At 33.4% G+C, this 20380-nt stretch overlaps 1 protein-coding gene across 14 annotated transcripts in view; it reads right to left on the minus strand.

The window, feature by feature from the left end:
• The window catches only part of BCAS3 (BCAS3 microtubule associated cell migration factor), a 794545-nt gene that overhangs the window by 595953 nt on the left and 178212 nt on the right, over nucleotides 1-20380 (minus strand). For all 14 annotated transcript variants that reach the window (XM_023502118.2, XM_031968505.1, XM_023502116.2 and 11 more), the window contains 2 exons: nucleotides 16021-16128; nucleotides 12478-12554 (listed from right to left, as the gene is read on the minus strand). In XM_023502118.2, the coding sequence (XP_023357886.1) occupies nucleotides 12478-12554; nucleotides 16021-16128 (185 nt within the window). The remainder of the gene's footprint in view (nucleotides 1-12477; nucleotides 12555-16020; nucleotides 16129-20380) is intronic.

Here is a 20380-nt window from a genome sequence, read left to right on the forward strand (position 1 = left end):
GTATCTAATTTATATTTTAATATATTTAACATCTACTGGTCATCCTGCCATCTGGGAGGGGGTGGGGGGTAAGAGGTGAAAAATTGGAACAAGAGGTTTGGCAATTGTTAATGCTGTAAAGTTACCCATGCATATAACCTGTAAATAAAAGGCTATTAAAAAAAATTTGCTAGATATGATGACCATTTATAGATTTGATGACCATTTGGTGGACTTTGCACTAAAAACTAAAATTTTTTTAAATTATCTTTCTATTACATCTTAAAAATTATTCCTAAAGATTAAAAAAAAAAAAATTGTGACAAAAGCTACAGAGGCTAAGGTCTGCAAATAAGCAATTTCAAATGATTCAGCAATATCACCAGCCAAGCTCATAAATTTGAAAACAGGAAAGAAAATATTAAGGTGTTATTTTTGTTCCTTATTTTTAACATGGCCCCACCTTCACAATGGCTATGTGAAATTCTATAGAAAAAGATTGCTTTAAAAGTTTTAGTACAGTCAAATGCCCAGACCAAAAAGCAAAAAACCTTTGGGGTTTTGAGAAGGGGGAGAGAAGAGTACAGTGGGGAAAGAAACTGGGGAGAAGCAGAGCAGAGTGCCTTGGCAGAAAAATGGTATCTATACCTGTATACAGGTAAACCTGTATTACTTAATCTAAGAAAAACTAACAGGAATATACAAATGAAGAATGTAGAAATAAAAGGACAGGCTCAGTTTTGATCTAACTTGAGAGTCTAGAGAAGAAGTATCTCAAAACTGGTGACCAGAAAATATTATCTATCATAAACTATACAGGACAAATGTTATACTCTCTTGGTCTTACAGAACTATAGAGAAAGGTAGCTAAAATTTAATACTTAGAATTGTATATTATGTAAAATATGCTTATTACATTATCATTATTTCAAACACTAAAGCCTAATATGTCTTGGTTGGCCTCCCTGAAATCCTTAGAAATATTACCAACCAAAATTCTTGTCATTTCAGGTTTAATTACAAATTAAACTATAATAATAAATAATGAACAAAATCCTAACCTCAAATTTTAACAGATTTTGGTATTGTAATGATAAAGTGATACTTTCTTGGTTTAAGAAAATGTGCATATATTCCATAGGGCTATCATTCCACTTTTCAGCAGTCCTTGAGCCATTTTAATTATAACCTTGGACTAAGAGTGTTGTCTTTCACATAGCAGCAGACAGTTACTAAAGGCCTATTGACTTAAACTAAATCTAAAGAGAACTGATAAATTGACTTGCATGCCTAAAAGCCACCACATTCCTGCATATGAGTATAGGAATCTCAGTAAGATAACCTGGGTGTACTTCTGACAGGGAATAAACCAAAATCTCATTAAGGCTGCAAATCTCTTCTACCTGCACTCAAAAGGCAAAGGGATTCTTTCTTATCTTGAAAATTGAAAAACAAAACCCTCAATTATCCAAACTGAACCTTATGATTAAAATTCCCTTCTGATTTAACATGACAGGAACAAACAACAATAAGAAGAAACAGCTAAAATGTATAGCACCTGTAACTTAAAGGTAATTATTATGATTATTTACAGCATCTGTACATATATATGTCTATGTGCCAATCAACATATGTAAGTATGTATCTATATTTATATCTTCCTGGTCCAAATCAAATGGAAAAACGAATACTGAAAAAAGGATATGAATTATTGATGAATAATTTAAATCTGAGTGCTATTTAATGGTTTTTAGTGTACTTCAAAATCAGTTTTAAAAAGGAAATGCCATATAAGAAACATAATTTTCTTCAAGGTAAATACATAGGCTAATCCAGAAGGCTCTCCAATCATGATTGTTCATTTGAGGCTACTTATCTATACCCATTGAAGAGGCTCTAAAATTCGTGCAAATGACATATATTGGTCATTGCCTTTTGTTTTTGTCATCTTGCTTGGGTGTTCAGTTTCCAGTAAAGTAGCAACATCTGTAAAGCTGCTCCTGTCCATCTTTTCTATGTCATCACTGACAAAAGCGTCTCCTTTCGGATCATATTGTCTGTCTTTTTCCCCCCAAGTCCCTATCAGATCTCTCCCTTACCTGGGACAAAACACCAAGATAATTACACTGATGAGTAGAGCTGTCCCTAGTCCCAGCATTGTACTCACATAAACAAACACTTCAGGAGTTTAGAATTGTGGTGAACAGTGGCTTTTCAAACTATTTTGTAAAGTCTGATTATCTAATGATTCCCATTAAGTTGTGTAATTAGGCTGTTTATTGTCATTCTGTAAAGGCTCCTTAAAGAAGATTGGTCTTTGTTGCAACTCACTGGCAGACTACCAATACTGTTTGTAAAAGTATGGAACATATGACAAAATTCCTTTATTGGTTATGTCCCACATGATATTAGGATCAATCATCTATCTGTCACCAGTGCCATTATAGTACATATATCATGGGGCATGCACCTAAATCAGAATGCTTGGGAAAAATGATGAATTATTCTGGCATTTTGACCAATGGCATATCCCTCCCAATGGCAGAGGTTGAATGTGAGGTTTGAATTAGAACAGAGGAATACAACATATTTTCCAAATTAAATAGGATAAGCATTATTTTGTGGCCTTAAGAATAAGTGCTGCCGAGTTGTTGTTTACAATTCTACTGAAACCACAACAGAATTCAGAGCAATAAGTGGATCTTTTTATAAAGGTCATTGTTCACTGAGAAGCACCAATGGAATCAATTTAACATCATATAGGTAAGCCTGTTTATTGCCTGTGTTAACTTGAAACAAGGTGATAACTTGAGAGAGATGTTAGAATCCTAGTGTTAACTCAATGGAATTGATACAATGCTTGTGTTCACACCTTTAGAGAGCTCATATAAGCAAGAAGTATTTAAGTACGCATTGGAGTTCACACATTTGGGAGATTTCAGGGTTTAGTATGAGCTATCCGAATTCACACCTCCCTTAAGCCCTGCCTCCAGAAGGCGGAGTCAACCTTTTACACTCAGCATAAATAGAGCTTTAGTGAGCCATTGGAGGGAATTACTTGGGAACATTCCCAGGGATCAGAGAGGAGCACTCTGGGAAGAAGCCCACAAGCCCTCTCTCGGAGGCAAGAGAGATTCATTCCATCAGGTTTGCTGGCTGGAGGCTGAAGGGAGCAGAGGCAGAAGCAAAGGACAAAGTTGCAAGAGCTCTTGGAACCAAGCAGAAAGATAGGCCTCTAAGAAAACTAACCGGGTTATACTGAAAGATACAATAAAAGATCTGAACTTTTATCACCTGGCTGTGTTTGGGTGATTATTATTTTTAACTGAAACTATGGCTGCCTCCAGAAAACCTCCCCAAGAAACCTCTCTCCCAGAGAGAACTATTATTATTCTAAAGAACAAAAACACCACAATTGTCCAAAGGAGTTAATATCTAAGAAGGTTATATGTTTAATACCATGAAAAATGAACATGTCTGAATGGAGCACTATGAGATGCATTGCCACTAAAAATCTAAGGGAAAATAGCTGCCTTTTTTCTTCCCTGAAATGAATTTGTGTCCCAAGATTCCATACTTATCTAGCTCCTTGATTTTCTCTGCTCTAGAAATCCTATCAACTTTTATAGATAATAGCAATTAAGTTATGTTTCAAAGGATGGAGAGTTCACCTCTCAGAAGGCACCTACTAAGTTTGTACTTTCATTTGAACCATGCAAAGCATAAATTCATTACAGGAAAAATAATATGCATGAGAAACATATAGGACAGCAAATCTTTTCTGGAATAGGTGCTATAAGTAGGACATATGCATAATGTTTCAAAACAAAATATGTACTTCAGTACATAAAATACTGCAATTAAGCAATCTTAACATAAACATAATTCTACCCAGCTCATCTGTTTTTTCTGTTCCTAATCACTCTGCAGCTGCAATATTATCAAAATGAGTCTCAAATACACCAGCCTTGGTTATATCTCACTGGCTAAATTAACTGGTTGTTCAAACCCGCCAGCACAAGTGGACATACTAATGTATGATCACTTTCCATTGCTGTCCTCCTGCTAAGACTTCATTACCTCTACACAGTTAACTCCAAAATCTACATTTCTAATCTTGATTTTGTACTCACAAGGCCTCCATTTTCAAATACCTACTAAGACAACTACTTCTATACAATCTATCAATTTATTAAACTCAAACAAAATTCACGAAATTTCTCCCAAAGATGATTCTTTTAAGCTTCCCTATCTCTATTGATGATGCAACTATTCAAAATCTTATACTAATTCTGATTCTTTCATTTCTCTCTCAGCAAGTTGGTGGATGTCCTATCAATTCCACTTTAAAAATGCAAAATAGAACTTTCAGAATAATAATAGTAAAAAAAAATCACTAGTCTGATTAAACCTTTTTTGACTCCTTTCAGTTCTTGCAGTCTCTCCTGCCCCCAATTCAATCTCTAACTTGTCATCAGATTAAAGATCATAAATTTTTCTGATCACTCTCTCCTCCAAAACATTTAAAGGTTTACCACTGACAACCAAAACAAGTCTAGATATTTTATCTTTTTAGTGATCACACTAAGTCTAGTACCAACTCACCTCTTAAACTCGATAATCCATTTAAATAGTTAACCAAATAGGTCAAACTATCATTTCACAAGGACATTGAATTTGTCATTTCCCTGCCTTGTTCCATAGGATGTCATCCATGTATGCTTTCATGCATCATCTCTATGCTCTCCCAACTTTCTCTGCCTATACAAATACATAAGTTCATAACTCAACTACTAGTAAAAAGGTTTGCTACTAACCTTAGGCAAAAGTGAGCTCTCCCCTCTGTTGTTTGGAATTTGGCACTAATCTTACCCTATTGGTTCTATTTTACCTTTCACTATGACTATTTTTGATGTGTCTTCTCTGTAAACCCAAAAAATGATAAGGACTTAGTTTTGTTCCTCACTATCCTAGAGTACTTGGAAAGATGATATATACAAAGGATCCTAGGATTATCAATTTAAAGCTAGATGAAATCAAAGATCTCATCTTAAAAATGAGGAAACTGAGTTTCAAGAAGAACCTGCCAAAGATGATATAGGTGTCTGAACAGGTCTTCTGACTACCCAATCAGTGCTCTTTTCATCATACCATGTTGTGTCCAATTTTAAGCATAAGGAAATCCATTAAATCAGTGATTGAAAAAGGTGTTCTTCACATAATCACTGGCAGGACAAGATCATAATGGGGAAAAATACCAACAACAATGTTTTTTAACTCAATTATAAACAGATGATTTATTTCTACTCTATTTGAAAAAATTAGTAGTGCCAGATATGAACCTACTATTCATCATTAAAAATTCAGAAACGCAAAGTTCATTACCTCCCCAAGTCTTCCAACATACTTTTATTATTTTTTCTTCTGTTATTTCTAAAATAAACATTGCTATATGAAGTAGCTCTGCAAGGAAGAGAAGGAGGGATAATGGGGCACATTTTGGTGATGTGAGAAAAAAAACCTATAGAACTTTGAGTTAAAAAAAAAAAAAGAACTACATATTTTCTGTTCAATCAGATAGCTTGAGAATCTAAAAGAACTTCAACTCTATCTGACCAAAGGAAAAGTGTTATTAAAAAAAAAAAAAAAGGAAACATAATCTGAAAATATAAGTGATAATCCTCATAGGGCAAGGATTACATAAAAGTCTCTACAATGGACTTCAAGCTTCTTGGTCCGAACTGAATTATAAGTTACTTGCCATTTATAAAGTGCTTTATTTCATTCCTAGAGGAACTGCTAACTCTCTGGATCTCTCCTTCCTACGATGAACCACTGACAGAATATAGCAAAGGTCAATACCCAAACAGTACTTGCTCAATTGTACATTAAGACCATAATTTTGCAAAAAAAAAAAAAAAATTAAAAATGCCTCAGCAAGACAACCAAAGAAAGGCTAGACAGGAAAATATTTAAGAATGCACAGCAAAGGGGAAAGGAAATAGTCCTGAAGAGACTAAAAAGAGGAATAGAGGTCATTCAAAAAGAGTGTCAGCAAATCAATTCCATATTTTATTTTCACAATTTTTGTGGTTTCTGATTTCTCAGGAAATAGAAGGCCCTATGTTGAAAAGTGCTAGTTTTAAAAAGAGACCTGACTAGGGAAGTTTTTATCAGACAACCAAAGAACCCAAGAGAGATCTGCTAACCAAACTGGCACATACAAACTGACTATTTTAAAACAATTTGATGCCCTTGAGTCACTCTAAAGTGACTTTTAAGAGAAATCATCTTCCTTCTCATCTTAATGAGACTCTTTTTAGGACCTGATGGATAATACTTTTGTCAGTAATCACTATATAAAGCTTCCTGTGAAAGTGTACTATTGTTCTTGTTGTTATTTTGATGTTTTTATTGCTGTCCTTATCATAAGATGCTTTCTTCCTCCTCTGACTGAACATCCACTGTAGCCAGAAGTTTGTAACAAATGTATTCCTCTCTAACAGTAGCTTCATGCTAGACAGTCCCAAAGAGGCAGCCAGGGCAGAATCCATGTTGCTTATGAAACTTCCCAGGGAGGGGCTCGAAGGAGCATGGCTCATCTCTGTGGGACCCGATCCAGGAGAACACTAAGGCACCATCTCCCCAGTGACACCCTTTGTCCTCTGGTCATTTGGGGAATGATTTGCACCAGGAATTTGTGACTATGCTTCTTATGTGCTGCCACAGCATAGCATTTGTTACTGTAGGAAAGAAAACACACATCTCCACACCCGGGAATCTCAATTCTCTAAGCATCTGAGGGAACGTATGTCCTTTAAAGCAAGAACAGTGAGCACACCGAACTGCTTCAAGACTAACGAGCTGGAGGACCAGAGGCCACTTCCTCTTCTAAGTAACTGAAGGTCAAGGCCGCCAAAGCAAATCTGAAAGGCAGAGAGCCCAAGAAGGATTCACCTCTACATTGAGACCCACAGCTTACAACAGAGACCTGTTTTTAAAGGAATTCAAGGAGTTGTGGAAAGGCAGGCTTTTGGAGAAAGCTGTTCCAAACAGCCAAGTCTCGGCCCCTTTTGGACCAGCTCTGTGCTTCTTCCATGACGCCAGCTTTCCCTTGGCTACAGTACAGTACAGTTAGGAAAGGAAGGTTGGAATGTGAGGGAAAGAAGCACTTGTGAACACCATACAGTCTATCTTGGCTGTTGCTGACAACTGAGGAAGAAGCATCACTATCAATTTTGAACTGTTGGTTAAACATAAAAATAACAACAAAAAAGGTTTTGTGAAGCTTCCCATTTAGAGACTGTTTAATTGTCTATATTACTTCAATAGGCCTTATCACCACAGATGAGGCCTATACCTACAATAACAGTACTGTGCTAAACAAACGAAAAATGCTCTGCAAAAACACAACTACACATTTACTAGACAAACAAAGGTTCATATAAATAGAAAGGATTTACAAGGTTCAGTGTGTAGTTAACCATTTTGTGGTGACGGAGGAAAAAAAGGCAAGAGAAAATATTATAATGTAATGGCAATTTAAAAACACAAATAGCCATTACATAACTTAAAGCTTAAAGGCTTTAAATTTCAAAGTTTATCCCCAAAAAAGTATTTAAAGTTAACAAACGTGAGAAATGAGGCTGGAATTTTTGGACAGAATAAGCGATTTATCATTATTTCTTTTAAGAAGCAGACAATTTGTTCTGTGCTTAAAACTTCATCAAATTTTTGGATATACATCCTTTCTTCTACTATTTTTTCTTAGAATTTGGAAGACAGAGGTTAAAGTCTGATTTCACTGGTCCTCAAGTGGACTGACACTGTCATAGAAAAGACGGGGACAAAACTGTATACTTCATGGTGGAAGGGATGGGGGGGTGGGGAGAATCTAACTTAAAAAAAAAAAAAGAAACTATTCCTAAAAGGTCACACTAGGGAAACAATTTTTCCAAAATCAACAACTTGATTGTACCTTATATTGATGATTTTTTTAAAGCTCTTTCTTTTGTTATAGCCTAGAATTTGGCTTCGTTCTTTTAGAGAGTTTTATGAGAAAGCAAAATAATATAAATTGTGTTGAATATACCAAGTGTGCCTCTCTAAACATGCTATATGTTTATGGATAAGAGACATAAAAAGATCCCCAATTTTATGCTCATGTTCTTAGATTCCCCAAATTGAAATCATCACTTAGCATAATTTGTATTTTTCTTCATCAAAAAAAGGTAATGTGATAGCTTCATTCTTATTCTAAAATTTTAATATTAAATATTACTACATATTTCCATAATCTTTCTTTCAAATTAGATCCAAATCTACTTCCCTCGAGACTGTACAGCTACAATTAAGTTTATTCTATTTTCATCTGCTACTGACCTACCTCTGAAAAAGTCCAAAAGTAAATTTTTGTTAAAAAAAAAAACAGCTACAAAATCAAGACCTTCCCTTAAGTGTATAATCCAATGTCTCCTCTGTCTTGTGAATGTTTCTGTAAAATATTCCTAACAAAGGGAGAAACTGACACCTATTGGTAACTTTAATATTACCTAACCAGAATACATCTTGAGTTGTACATAGACCCATGGTTTCAAAAACCTAGATATTTTCTAAATCCATCTGCCTGCCCCACCCCCAACTACATACCCATAGCTATTCCCATTAGAAACTGAATGATGATAACTCCAGAATTTTTTATTTTGTTCTCAAAATCCATACCATAACAGCTGTCCCTAGAAGTAGCTCTACACTTGGTAGTTTTTAGATGGCCTCACAGAAAAAGAAAAAAAAAATCACTACAAAGAAATGTGGGATAATATGGTGAGGACACAGCAGGAATTTGGCAACCTATCTCTTTCTCAGAACTCAAGATAATATACATTTGATTTGATAAGCAATGAATAACTGAGGTTACTAATAGGGTCTCAGAGCACAATGACAGAAAATCTTAGTAGCTAGACTTTATTATTTTAGAGCTCCTAGTTTTTGCCCTGCAGTTCAGTAGGAAGGAAAAATAGGAAAGTGAAGAGAAATAAGGCAAGTAGAACAATTCTCCCACTGTCCTGATAAACTCCCTTGTCCTAATGTGGGTAATAAAGTGAGAAATAAAGGAAAGGCCTTTCAGTAGTTCATTCAACAGTTTTCAATTTCAATTCAATAGGTCACATTAAGATTTAAATAATATATTCCTGTATCAACATTTTCAATAAACTACAATTAATCAGGTTTCTGGGGCAAAAAATAGATATTGAGAAAGATCCCAATTTTATTAAGCTGTAAAGCAAATAAAGCTACTCAGGAAATATGTTGAACTTTGTGTAAAGATGGTGACAGCAAACAGAGTATAAGAACTCAACAAGACATTATAATCCTGGATCATTTCACAACTCCACCACAGTGTATTAGTGTTCCAATTTTCCCATATCCCCTCTAATATTTATCATTATTTTTTCTTGTCCTCTTAGCCAATCTGAGAGGTGTAAGGTGGTACCTCAGAGTTGTCTGAATTTACACTTCTTTAATCAATAGATCATTTTTTCATATGACTATAGTTTTAATTTTTTGTTCACCTTAAAATTATTTGTTCATATCCCCTTTGACCTTTTTTCAGTTGAGGAATGACTTCATATAAATTTGAGATAGTTTTTAAATATATTTTAGAAATGAGGCCAGCTTTGTGTTTTCCCTTTTAATCTTGTCTGTGTTAGTTTTGTTTGTACAAAGCCTTTTAAATTTAATGTAATTAAAGATATCAATTTTGTATTTCTAATGTTAGTTCTTCTGGTCATAAATTCCTCCCTTCTCCAAAGACATGATAGATAAATTATTCTATGCTCTCCTAATTTGCTTATGGTATTACCCTTCACATCCAAATCATGTATCCATTTGACCTATTTTGGTATGAAGTATGAGATGCAAGTCTATGTTGAGTTTCTGACATTATTTTTCAGTTTCCCCAGTTTGTGAAATAATGAGTACTTATCCCAGAAGCTAGAATTTGAGGACTTATCAAATTCTAGATTACTATAGTCATTGATTATTATATCATGTGTATGTAATCTATTCCACTGATCTAACACTCTATTTCTTAGTCATTATCATATATTTTAGATGACTGTTGCTTTATAATAGAGTTTTAGGTCTGATACTGCTAGGCAACCATCCTTTGTATTTTTTTTTTCCATTAATTCTCTTGATATTTTTGTTTTTTTGTTCTTCCAGATGAATTTTGTTATTTTTTTCTAATTCTATAAAATAATTTCTTGGCAGTTTGATTGGCATGGCACTAAACAAATAGATCAATTAGATAGAATTATCATTGTTATTATATTAGCTCAGCCTATCCATGAGCAACTGATATTTTTCCAAATGTTTACATCTGACTTTACTTGTAGAAAAGTGTTTTGTGATCTTATTCATGGGCTTGTTTTGACTGGGGTACATGCAAATATTTTATTTTATCTACAGTTATTTTAAATGGAATTTCTCTTTCTATCTCTTGCTATTGGGATTTGTTGTAACTTGTAAAATGCTGTATGTTGTAAAATGCTAATGATTTCTATGGGTTTATTTTATATCCTCTAAAGCTGTTAATTGTTTCACGAAGGTTTTTAGATGATTCTCTAGGACTCTCTAAATATGCTATCATATCATCTACAAAGAGTGCTAATTTTATCTCATTACCTGGTGTAATTCTTTTTTCTTTTCCTATTGCTAAAGCCAACAATGAGCATTCTTGTTTCTGATGTAAATCAACACATGCTTGTTCACTCTTTTTTTCTTTTTCTTTTGTTTTTTTCTTTCATGGTTTTTCCTTTTGTTCTGATTTTTCTCTCCCAAAATGATTCATAAGAAAATAAGTTTTTAAAAAATGAATGTACATGTATAACCAGAAAAAAAAAGTAAAAATTTAAAAAGAGGACCAAAAAATACATATATATATTACACAATTTTGGAACAAATAAACTTTCTGCCATATTTCTAGGCAGAGGTCACAATACTTAGTCCACGGTAAATACTTAATCAACATTTCTTGAATCAATTCAATTCCATTTTAACCTATCAAATATGTCTCATAGACTTGAGCTGTTTTTCCTAAAGTTAAAAAGAAGCACCTAATTATCCATACTGACCTCTCTAGAGACACTATTGATCCACCAAGTACTGTCTGGTTAACTGTGGGAAAAAAAGTTGTGAGAGGACCAAAAAACAATAAGCAATAAATAGCTGATTCAAAGATTCAAAGACTACAACAGGTATTATTTTTTTTTTCAAATGACTCTCCCAACACATGAGAAAACTAAGGAGGAAAAGATTTAGTGGCATGTCCCATAGTCATATACCTAGAAAGAGTCATTAGGATTTGAACTCACTTTAATTTGACTCCAAGTTGAACACTCTATTGGAATATTTTATACTATATTGGGCTAAAGACCCTGATTTTCTTGGGATTTATGACAGCATCCACTCTCCTAAATTCTAAAGAAAATCTATTATCACATTTATTCCCCAAAACAAACAAACAAAAACATGCATAGAAAAATTTGAATGACATTTCTCAATCCTACTTCTATTAGTAGTACGAGGGGGCAAGGAATAAAATGACAGCTTCAAAATTGAATTCATTCTCAATTTTGCTCTACAAAAGCATGCAGCATTTATGGGAAAACTAACTCTAGCACCAGAGCAGAAAGTATTCCAAAAAATGTACAAGCGTGTCTAATACAAGGTATCTATGGGCAGATGCATACATTAGCAAAAAGCCAAAAATTCCACAGTTCAGCTTTGAGCCGTTTGATATTCAATGCAACAGAAGCAATGAGAGGGTCCATAAGATCTTAATACAACAAGCAAAAGAAAGAAATCAGAATTAGGATAGAGATGAGAAAATCTTTGTTCTTAAATATATGTAATTTATTGTATAGAACAACCCTCTTTTTCAGAAAATATTTTCTACTACAAAGGATGTGGCCTCCATAAGTGGCTTTCTTAGAAGAACTGAGTGGCAGGCAGTTCCTTAAGAATGAATCATGACCTTACCCCACCTCAGTCAATCACCTTGTACAAGGGGCTTCAAATCTATGGGAGTCTACTCCCTTGCTTCTGAATTATATAATTAAGCTATCTCCTGTTTAAGAATGCCATATTAACTGAATAAATGCTAACTGCTTTAAAGCATGAAAAAATCATTACAAAGCCATAATTATTAATGAAGAATTAGATATTCCTACTTCCATTTTACACAGAGGGAAATTACAACACTAAAATAAGAAAACGTTTTAACAGAACATATAGTATACAGAAAGAATTTGTCTTCTGAGTTTCCATATTAAACATAAAAGGAGATTCATAGGAAAACAAGAGTGAAGACCTATCAAACATTGATAACAATTTATACAAAAGATCAGAGAATTGTATGTAAAATCTTATTTTGATTATAGCAGATATGCAACATAAATATAAATAGACAGTAAATTAAAACAGATATGTACGTACTTGTAACAAAGAATTTTTTTGTGAAAGTGCAGCTATCAAAGGCAGCAATTTTCTCTTGTAAGACTACAACGAGGATTCTGAAATGGGAAAAGAAAAAAAAAGTGAAAAAACCAAGAGTGAATAATCAATCATGTGAAATTCTGCAAATTAATTTCACTGTTATATCATGAATGATGTAAAAATTTTGAAGAAATCAAGTCACCAATACAACTACTGATGACTGTAATTCAAAAGAATGCTCAAACTAGAACTATAGTACCTTTCATAGACTAAAAACAAAAACAAAACCCCCCAAACCCCAAAAACCCAAACCTGTTAAAAGGAAGATGAAAAATTCATAACAAAGCTGCTAAGATCATAAAGGGAGGGGAGGGGAAAGAGAAAAGGAATGAATCAAAAGAAAAAATCTAACATAAAAGACAAATTTTAGCAACTGTTAACGGGAATGTATTTTGTCCTCCCTCAATTCTATTTACCCAAATGGAATTTCCAGTGATTATAATTCTGTGAAATCCATCTTCATTACAAATGGCTAAGTTTAAGAATCAATTGTTCATCGTTTTCTAAAAGTGTTTTTCCTGTGACAGCTCAGAGTCAGGGAATTAGAGATCAAATGGATTTATGAAAACTGTCATTAAAATGATTGCTGGATTTCCAAGAGCAAGGACAATAGGGAAGCAAAAAAAAAAAACAAGAGAACAGTAGCTAACCAGAATGAATGAATGAATTGAATCAACTTTTTACATAAAATAGATGAGAATTCAATCAAAGGGGAATAATAGTTACATTCATCTCAGTATTTCCTTATAAGAAACCAAGGATTTCAGGCAACTTAAAGTACCATTTTCCTCTAGGGCTTTACAAACAGTTGGGCATTTTGTCCAATGACATAATTAAGATACCCACAAAGAAGTTAAAAAGGAAAAGACTATTCACCATGATTTGTATGACTGAGAGAATAATATAAAGGAAAATAAAATAATGACAACAATAAAGTCAACCTATACCAAAACTTGACTGAAATCTCAGTTTCAGATAAAAGTCTATGCAGTCAAATGTGTTATGATACAGGAAGATAAATTTAGAAATTTTTTGTTCATTCAGAAACATTAGGGTTCAATTCTTCACTAAGAATTCACAAAGAATACCAACAACAATTTTAGTTATGAAGAAAATCAGCTAGCACAGATGGAGCTTATATTTGGTTCACATTTGGTTGTTAAAATGACAGATCCATCTTTTGCTGGAACCAAATAGTGAGCTCAATAAAAACAAGGACTTAACTTTTTGAGAGGGTAAAAGTAAAACACAAAAGAACAACAATGATAAGTCAAAACTAAGATATAAAGAGGTCAAAAAAGATAAAAAGTCATAATCATTTCTAAAATAATTATTTTTAGTAACATTAGAGCATGACCAGTGTTCTCACTTTCTAAGACAGAAAGAAATATACCAAATTTATCTCTAAATAAAGATCGTCCACTATTTTAAAAAATTTCTCATGAACCATCAAAAAACAGAAAGAAAAACCTTTATGAATTCAGGTTTAACATTCTAGTATTTATTATATTCTTAAAAAAAATAGCCCTCATTTATAAAGGAACAGTTTGAAATTTTAACAAAATATATTGTACTGGTGAGAGAGAAAGAAAGTATTGATTTCCCTTATGATTTTTTTAATTGTATCAACAAACATTTGCTAACATGCATGTATAATGGGTTAAGAACTGTGCAAACAATGGAGATAAGGATAAAAAGTTAAAACAGTGAAAAATCCAGATGACTCCATTTTTTTCAAGTATTTTAAAATTATATTAAGTATATAAGGCATATGCATGTAATTAATGGAAAGTTTTTTGAGCCTTTGAATGGAAAATCAATGGTAATATAAAGTACAGTAAATCAGCAGGTAGCTTAACCAGAAAGTTAACCAGAAAGAGAAGATACCTGAGCGGTAAAGGCAACCCCAAAGGTGAACTATGGCATTATTTTCCATCACTGGTAAATATTCCATAAAGGAATCAAGTATTCCACTTAAAAAGCTTACTTTTTCCAACTTAAAGCCTAACTAAAAGGAAACAAAATTTGCGATCAAAATAGTTTGAAAGCAGGCAGGGTGTAATTAACATTCAGAAGGAAGAGAATTATTGATACTAAGAAAAAGGCCAATAATTGACTCATTTACCAAGATAAAAGGAAGAGAACAGGAATTTACTACTGTAGAATTTAAGACTTTTTAATCTGAAGGACACAGTAAAAGGTATATAGGAAATCTTATGAACACTGTAATTGTTCATATTCAATACAAAAAATATTCATTTTAAAAATCTAACTTTAGCTAACAGACTGTGAAGCAATATAGAGGAGAAAAAACCATAGCCAGAGACTTTTGCAAGATGGTTGTTTAAGTGATATGTTCCTTTAAAACAGTATTCTATTCCAGAAATAAAATTTAATTTTACTTAACTTTTTAAATTCTGTTAGGAACTGTGATTTCATTCATGGAGTTTGATAATTCCTCCACAATAGACGAACTGCCTAGGTATTGAGAAATTTTTATGCTAGTCAGATGAGTGACTTGAACCCAATTCCTATTCAAAGGCTAATCTCTAGAACTTGTCACATCACCTCTCATAATTTATGCTTTCCAAGTGGAAAGCATTTTTCCTCTTTCTTATTCTTACCTACAAGAATCAATGTTTTCCTTGGTTAAATTGGGTAAATGGGTAAATGGATAGGATTTAAACTGGCAAAAAAAATTTTAAGAAACTGTGAAAGATAAAATACTATGATCAATGGAATCCTCAGAATGTCTAATACACTGGGTTATGGATTATACTATATGCTATCAATAATCTCTTTGAGTATAAATATGTTTGCTAATATGTAAGTTTAATTTCAGTTTTAAAAATATGTACTTGCATTATTTGTAGATAAGAAGAACCATATTATTGTTCAATTTCCTGGAAGGATAATATCCTACTTATTAAAGCGAGGCACAGCCTCAGGAAATGCCCAATGGGCCCCATGAACCTAAGTGAAAAGTGGGCATTTTCCCAAAGAGAAAAAGAACCCTGGGAGGTTAAGTATTGGCCCTAGAAAAGTGAGACAAAGGAAGGAAGAAATGGAGGGAAGAAGAAAGGAACGGGGGAAGAGCAGAAGGAAGGAGGGAATATTTATTAAGTGCTTACCATATACAAAGTACTATACTTACTTTTTAAGATATTATTTCATTTGATCCTCACAATAAGCCTGGGAGGTAGGTAGTATTATTTTCTCTTTATTATAGTTTAGGGAACTGGGACATAGACCAAAGGATTTGCCCATGGTCAAATAGTAACTAGTACTTGGGCCTTTCAAGGACCAGGTAGAATACTTGACTTCTATACCAGTTAGATGCCAAAGGACTTGATTTATTTTTTATGAATCTGATTAACAATGAAACTGATATGTGCTAATGTAAAATTAAAAGACATTACTAGATTTATACATGCCTCAAAAGATATGTTATCTTAGGTTGGAAACAGCTGGAAAAATACATACTGTTTATTGCAATGGAGGTCATAGATGGGTGTCTTGAACTGAATGGACTTCACCATCTCCCCAGTACGAAAGGAATGTAAATCCACACAACAATATGGAGGACTTGTACTAAAAAGAAGAAAAATTCATTACTATAAAATGAAGACAGAAAGGAAGAGTAAATAATTATGCATTGGAAATACTGGAGATTTTACCAAGCCCACAATTAAGCGAATAAAAAAAAATCTCAAAACCACCAGCAAACTGCATTAATTTCAGGAAAAAACTTGAAAGGACAAGCAGGTAGAGAATGGGGTTTATTCCTAGTGATAGGACTAATAATAAACATCTCTAGTTGAAAGCTGAATTTATTTCTGATCACAATCTAAATAAATAAGAAGCTGCCATCACACCTATACATGCCCTATGTAGTTTACATAATTGGGGCTCCACAGTTAAGTTTTAAATAGATTTCTGAAATGACTTAAGAAACCTTTTCTCATTAAATCTTCTAGTGATAGTATCATATAAAGTATCAATATTAATTGCAATTGGCAATGGTAGTAGAGGAACGAGATATTTTCCATCATATACCAGCAGTTCCCAACTGAGAAACACTCAAATCCTCAGTGAATTTCAAGCACACATGACTGACAGACATCAGTCAAAGGTGTTTAAGTCCAGAGCTCCTACAATCCTTATGGAAACATATGCCCTTTGTTTCTCAATTCAGAACACCTTAACTTCAGAACAGAAGTTAAAAGAAGCTTAAAAATTTTCCTTCTCCAAAAGAAATTTGGAAATTTAATTATCCTAAATAGTTTCAAATCATTTCTCTAGGCATTTTAGGGAAAGCCACAGAATGGAAGATATGTTTATCAGTCAGGCTTTTTGAAACCAACTTCATCATCATTTCTTAAAGCATAAAAACATTCCATGACAATCACATACAACTTGTCCCCCAGGTGGTGGCCATTCCCCCAATTTCTAATTCTTTGCCACCACCACCAAAACAAACAAAACAAAATCCTGCCACAAATATTTTTTTGTACAAAAAAATCCTTTTTCCTTTTCTTTGATCTCTTTGGGATATAGACCTAGTAGTAATATTACTGAAACAAAGGATATGCAAAGGGTTATAACCTCTTGGGCATAGTTCCACATTTTTCAGAATGGTTGGACCCGTTCACAACTCAATAGTGCATTAATGTCCTAATATTTCCACATCTCTGCCAGCATTCTTTTCTGTCATGATAGCCACAATAATAGATGAAATGCATCTCAGAGTTATTTTAATATTCATTTGCCTAATCAGTAGTGATTTAGAGCATTTTTTATGTAACCACAGATAGTTCATTTCTTTTGACCATTTATCAATGGAGAAATGAATGGATCTTATTTTTAGAAATTTGGGTCAGTTTTCTATATATATGAGAAATGAGCCTTTATCCGAGAACTTTGCTGCAAAATTTCCCCCCAATTTCCTCTTTTCCTTATAATTTTGGCTATATTCATTAGAAAGCTTTTGAATTTCGTGTTATCAAAACTGTTCATTTTATTTTCTATAATCTTCTCTCTGTTGGTCAAAAACTCTTCCATTATCCATAGATCTGATAGGTGCATTCTTTACATCTAATTCATTTATCCATTTTTACCCTATATTGGTATATGATGTAACATGTTAGTCTATACCTAATTTCTGCTTAAATGTTTTCCAACTTTCCCAACAATTTTTGTCAAATGTCAAGTTTTTACTCCAAAAGCTTGGATATTTGGGTTTATCAAACACTATATTACTATGGTCAATTACTATTGTATACTATATACTCAATCTATTTCACTAATCTACACTCTTTTTGCCAGTACCAGAATGTTTGAAGATTACTACTTTGTATTATAGTTCAAAATCTGGAATGCTAGTCAACATTAACACTTTTTTTCATTGATTATCCTGATATTCTTAACCTTTTGTTCTTCCAGATTTATTTTAAAAGCATAAGAATTGGGAAAATATACTGTAAGTTCCAAACCAAAATAAATAAACAAACTTCTAGCATATAATCATTAGCAAACTGGAGCTTGTTTCCCCAAAACCAAGAATCAGTTCTGTGCAGTCCAATCAAAACATGTTTCCCAACAGCAGACCAATCTGACTAAGCAATTTGACCAGTTTGTGGCTCTTAAAGCATGTATCAGGATGGGCAAGAGGTAATTCTGCAAGAAGTTTATTTTTCAAAATTCAGCTGCAAAGAGATAGTTGCTTCAGAATGATTTCAAGAGTGACACACAAAAAAATAAACATGCCTCTTCCTATCCATATTTACTTTGTTCATTTATGAAAATTGGTTTAACTGAAGGAAAACTGTATCAACTTTTTATTAAATACAAAACTTTCTGATCCTAGAGGACAAATTTTAAAAACCTTGTGAAAGAAAGATATTAAAATACTGGTTATTTTTATATAACTAATCATTAAGCTGTAAAAACTGTAAGCTGAAAAAAGCAAAGACAAAACAATTCAGATGTCCACTTATGACTATTTTATAACATTTCAGGATGAGGGGAAATTTCTAAAAAAAATCGGGCATTAAAATATCCAAATCTTACAGATATAGACTATGATACAAGGCCTGAATCCTACCAATTTTAAATTGGCACACTAATATATTTCTCTACCAGCCATGCCTGTAACTCTGATTATAGAGCTTCTTAAACTTTTTCCACTCATGACTCCTTTTCACTGGAGAAATTTTTATATGATACTGGCTATATAGGTATATAAAGTAGGTATACAAATCAAACATTTACTGATACAAATCATAACTCATGCCTATAAATCTTCTTGTTCCTCTCTGCTTCTCCTACCCACACCTCAAGGTTTTATTTCATGAGGAGCCTCCCTCCAAATGCTTCAATATGCTGCTAGAAATCATCTACTTTGTTGCAATGGTTGACAATAAAACAAAGGTCATCCTGGAGCTTTTCAGGAATGGAGTTCATTTTTAAATTTTTCAATGAATCTGTCTCTTTTCTAAGACTACTGACAGATGTCACAAATGTTACTTAATAAGTGATTTAATCTCAAACCCAAATTTAACTTACAAAATCACTACAAGTTCTAGCTAAAGTGGCCCCTTGGCAATACTCAAATTCCTATGCTGAGAAGGAATGAGTTAACTATTTGAGTAAAGGGTAACATTTTACCAAGCCAACAAGAAACAACAGACTGTCACCTTCAATTAGCAGCTCATCATGCCACATACTGGAAACTAAAACTCTGATCATTCTGCTGGCAACTATACAATTTCACAACAGAAATGTCAATCCCCAACCACTCCCCTGCCCCAGAAAGCAGAAAGTAAAACTAGACAAAACAGTTGCTGGAAGGGTGAAATTTAGATGCTAACAGAAAAGTGTTGGCAGAACCCAAAACTATTTTTATATATGGAAAATATTCTCATTTGCTGGCCTAATAAGGAAAGACAATCTTTTAAAGTAAAGAGACTTCACAAAGTCACACATTCAGAGAAGAGGCAACATACTCCCTGCCAGAACAGAGTTGCATGCATGCCTGAGATTGGCCCTTTGTTCTCAGTTTCCCTCTGCTCTCTGGATGCCTTATCCCACTCTCTAGGCCTGAATAACAAACACAATGCCAATTTGTCTCTAAGCAGGCCAATGCGAAAATTTTCAATCGTGTTCCTTTAAATGAAAGGCTGCCAACCCAGAAAGGCCTACTATGCATATGTTGCAAAATCTGCAGAAGTGTTGTTTTTTTTTCTCTTCCATCACACAGAATATTTATGATATAGAGGGCTTCTTAAAGTTTTTCCACTTGTGACCCCTTTTCATCAGAGAAATTTTTATATGATACTGGCTATATAGGTATATAAAGTAAGTATACAAATCAAACATTTCCTGAAAAAAAAATCATAATTTCATGACCCCCGCATTCAGTTACAAAATCCATATGGGTTTGCAAACCACAGTTTAAGAAGCTGGCATATAGAAGATACTACAAAACTTGCCCCTTGTACCATTTTTAAAAATCCCCAAGAGTCAGTGATAGAGTACACACTTTAATAAAATGCAGTCTAAATCTACTTTCCACAGAGCAGCTCAGATGAAATGGGTTAACATTTTAAAAGGTTTGGATTTGACATTTACACATAAACTTGTCAATTCACATTAAAAGGAAGTCTGACAATTAAAAAAAAAAAAAAGAAATCATGTACTTTTTTTCCCCCTTTCAATTGAAGCACTAAAATGGACCTAAACTATTGTCAAATCACGACAGAAATTAGCTGAAACAATAATCTTTTTACTAGGGAAAAACTCTTTGAATATCTACAATTTGTGGGCAAAGTTAATTAATTACAAT

The sequence above is a fragment of the Sarcophilus harrisii genome, chromosome 4 (genome assembly GCF_902635505.1).
Source record: "Sarcophilus harrisii chromosome 4, mSarHar1.11, whole genome shotgun sequence".
Lineage (NCBI taxonomy): Eukaryota > Metazoa > Chordata > Mammalia > Dasyuromorphia > Dasyuridae > Sarcophilus > Sarcophilus harrisii.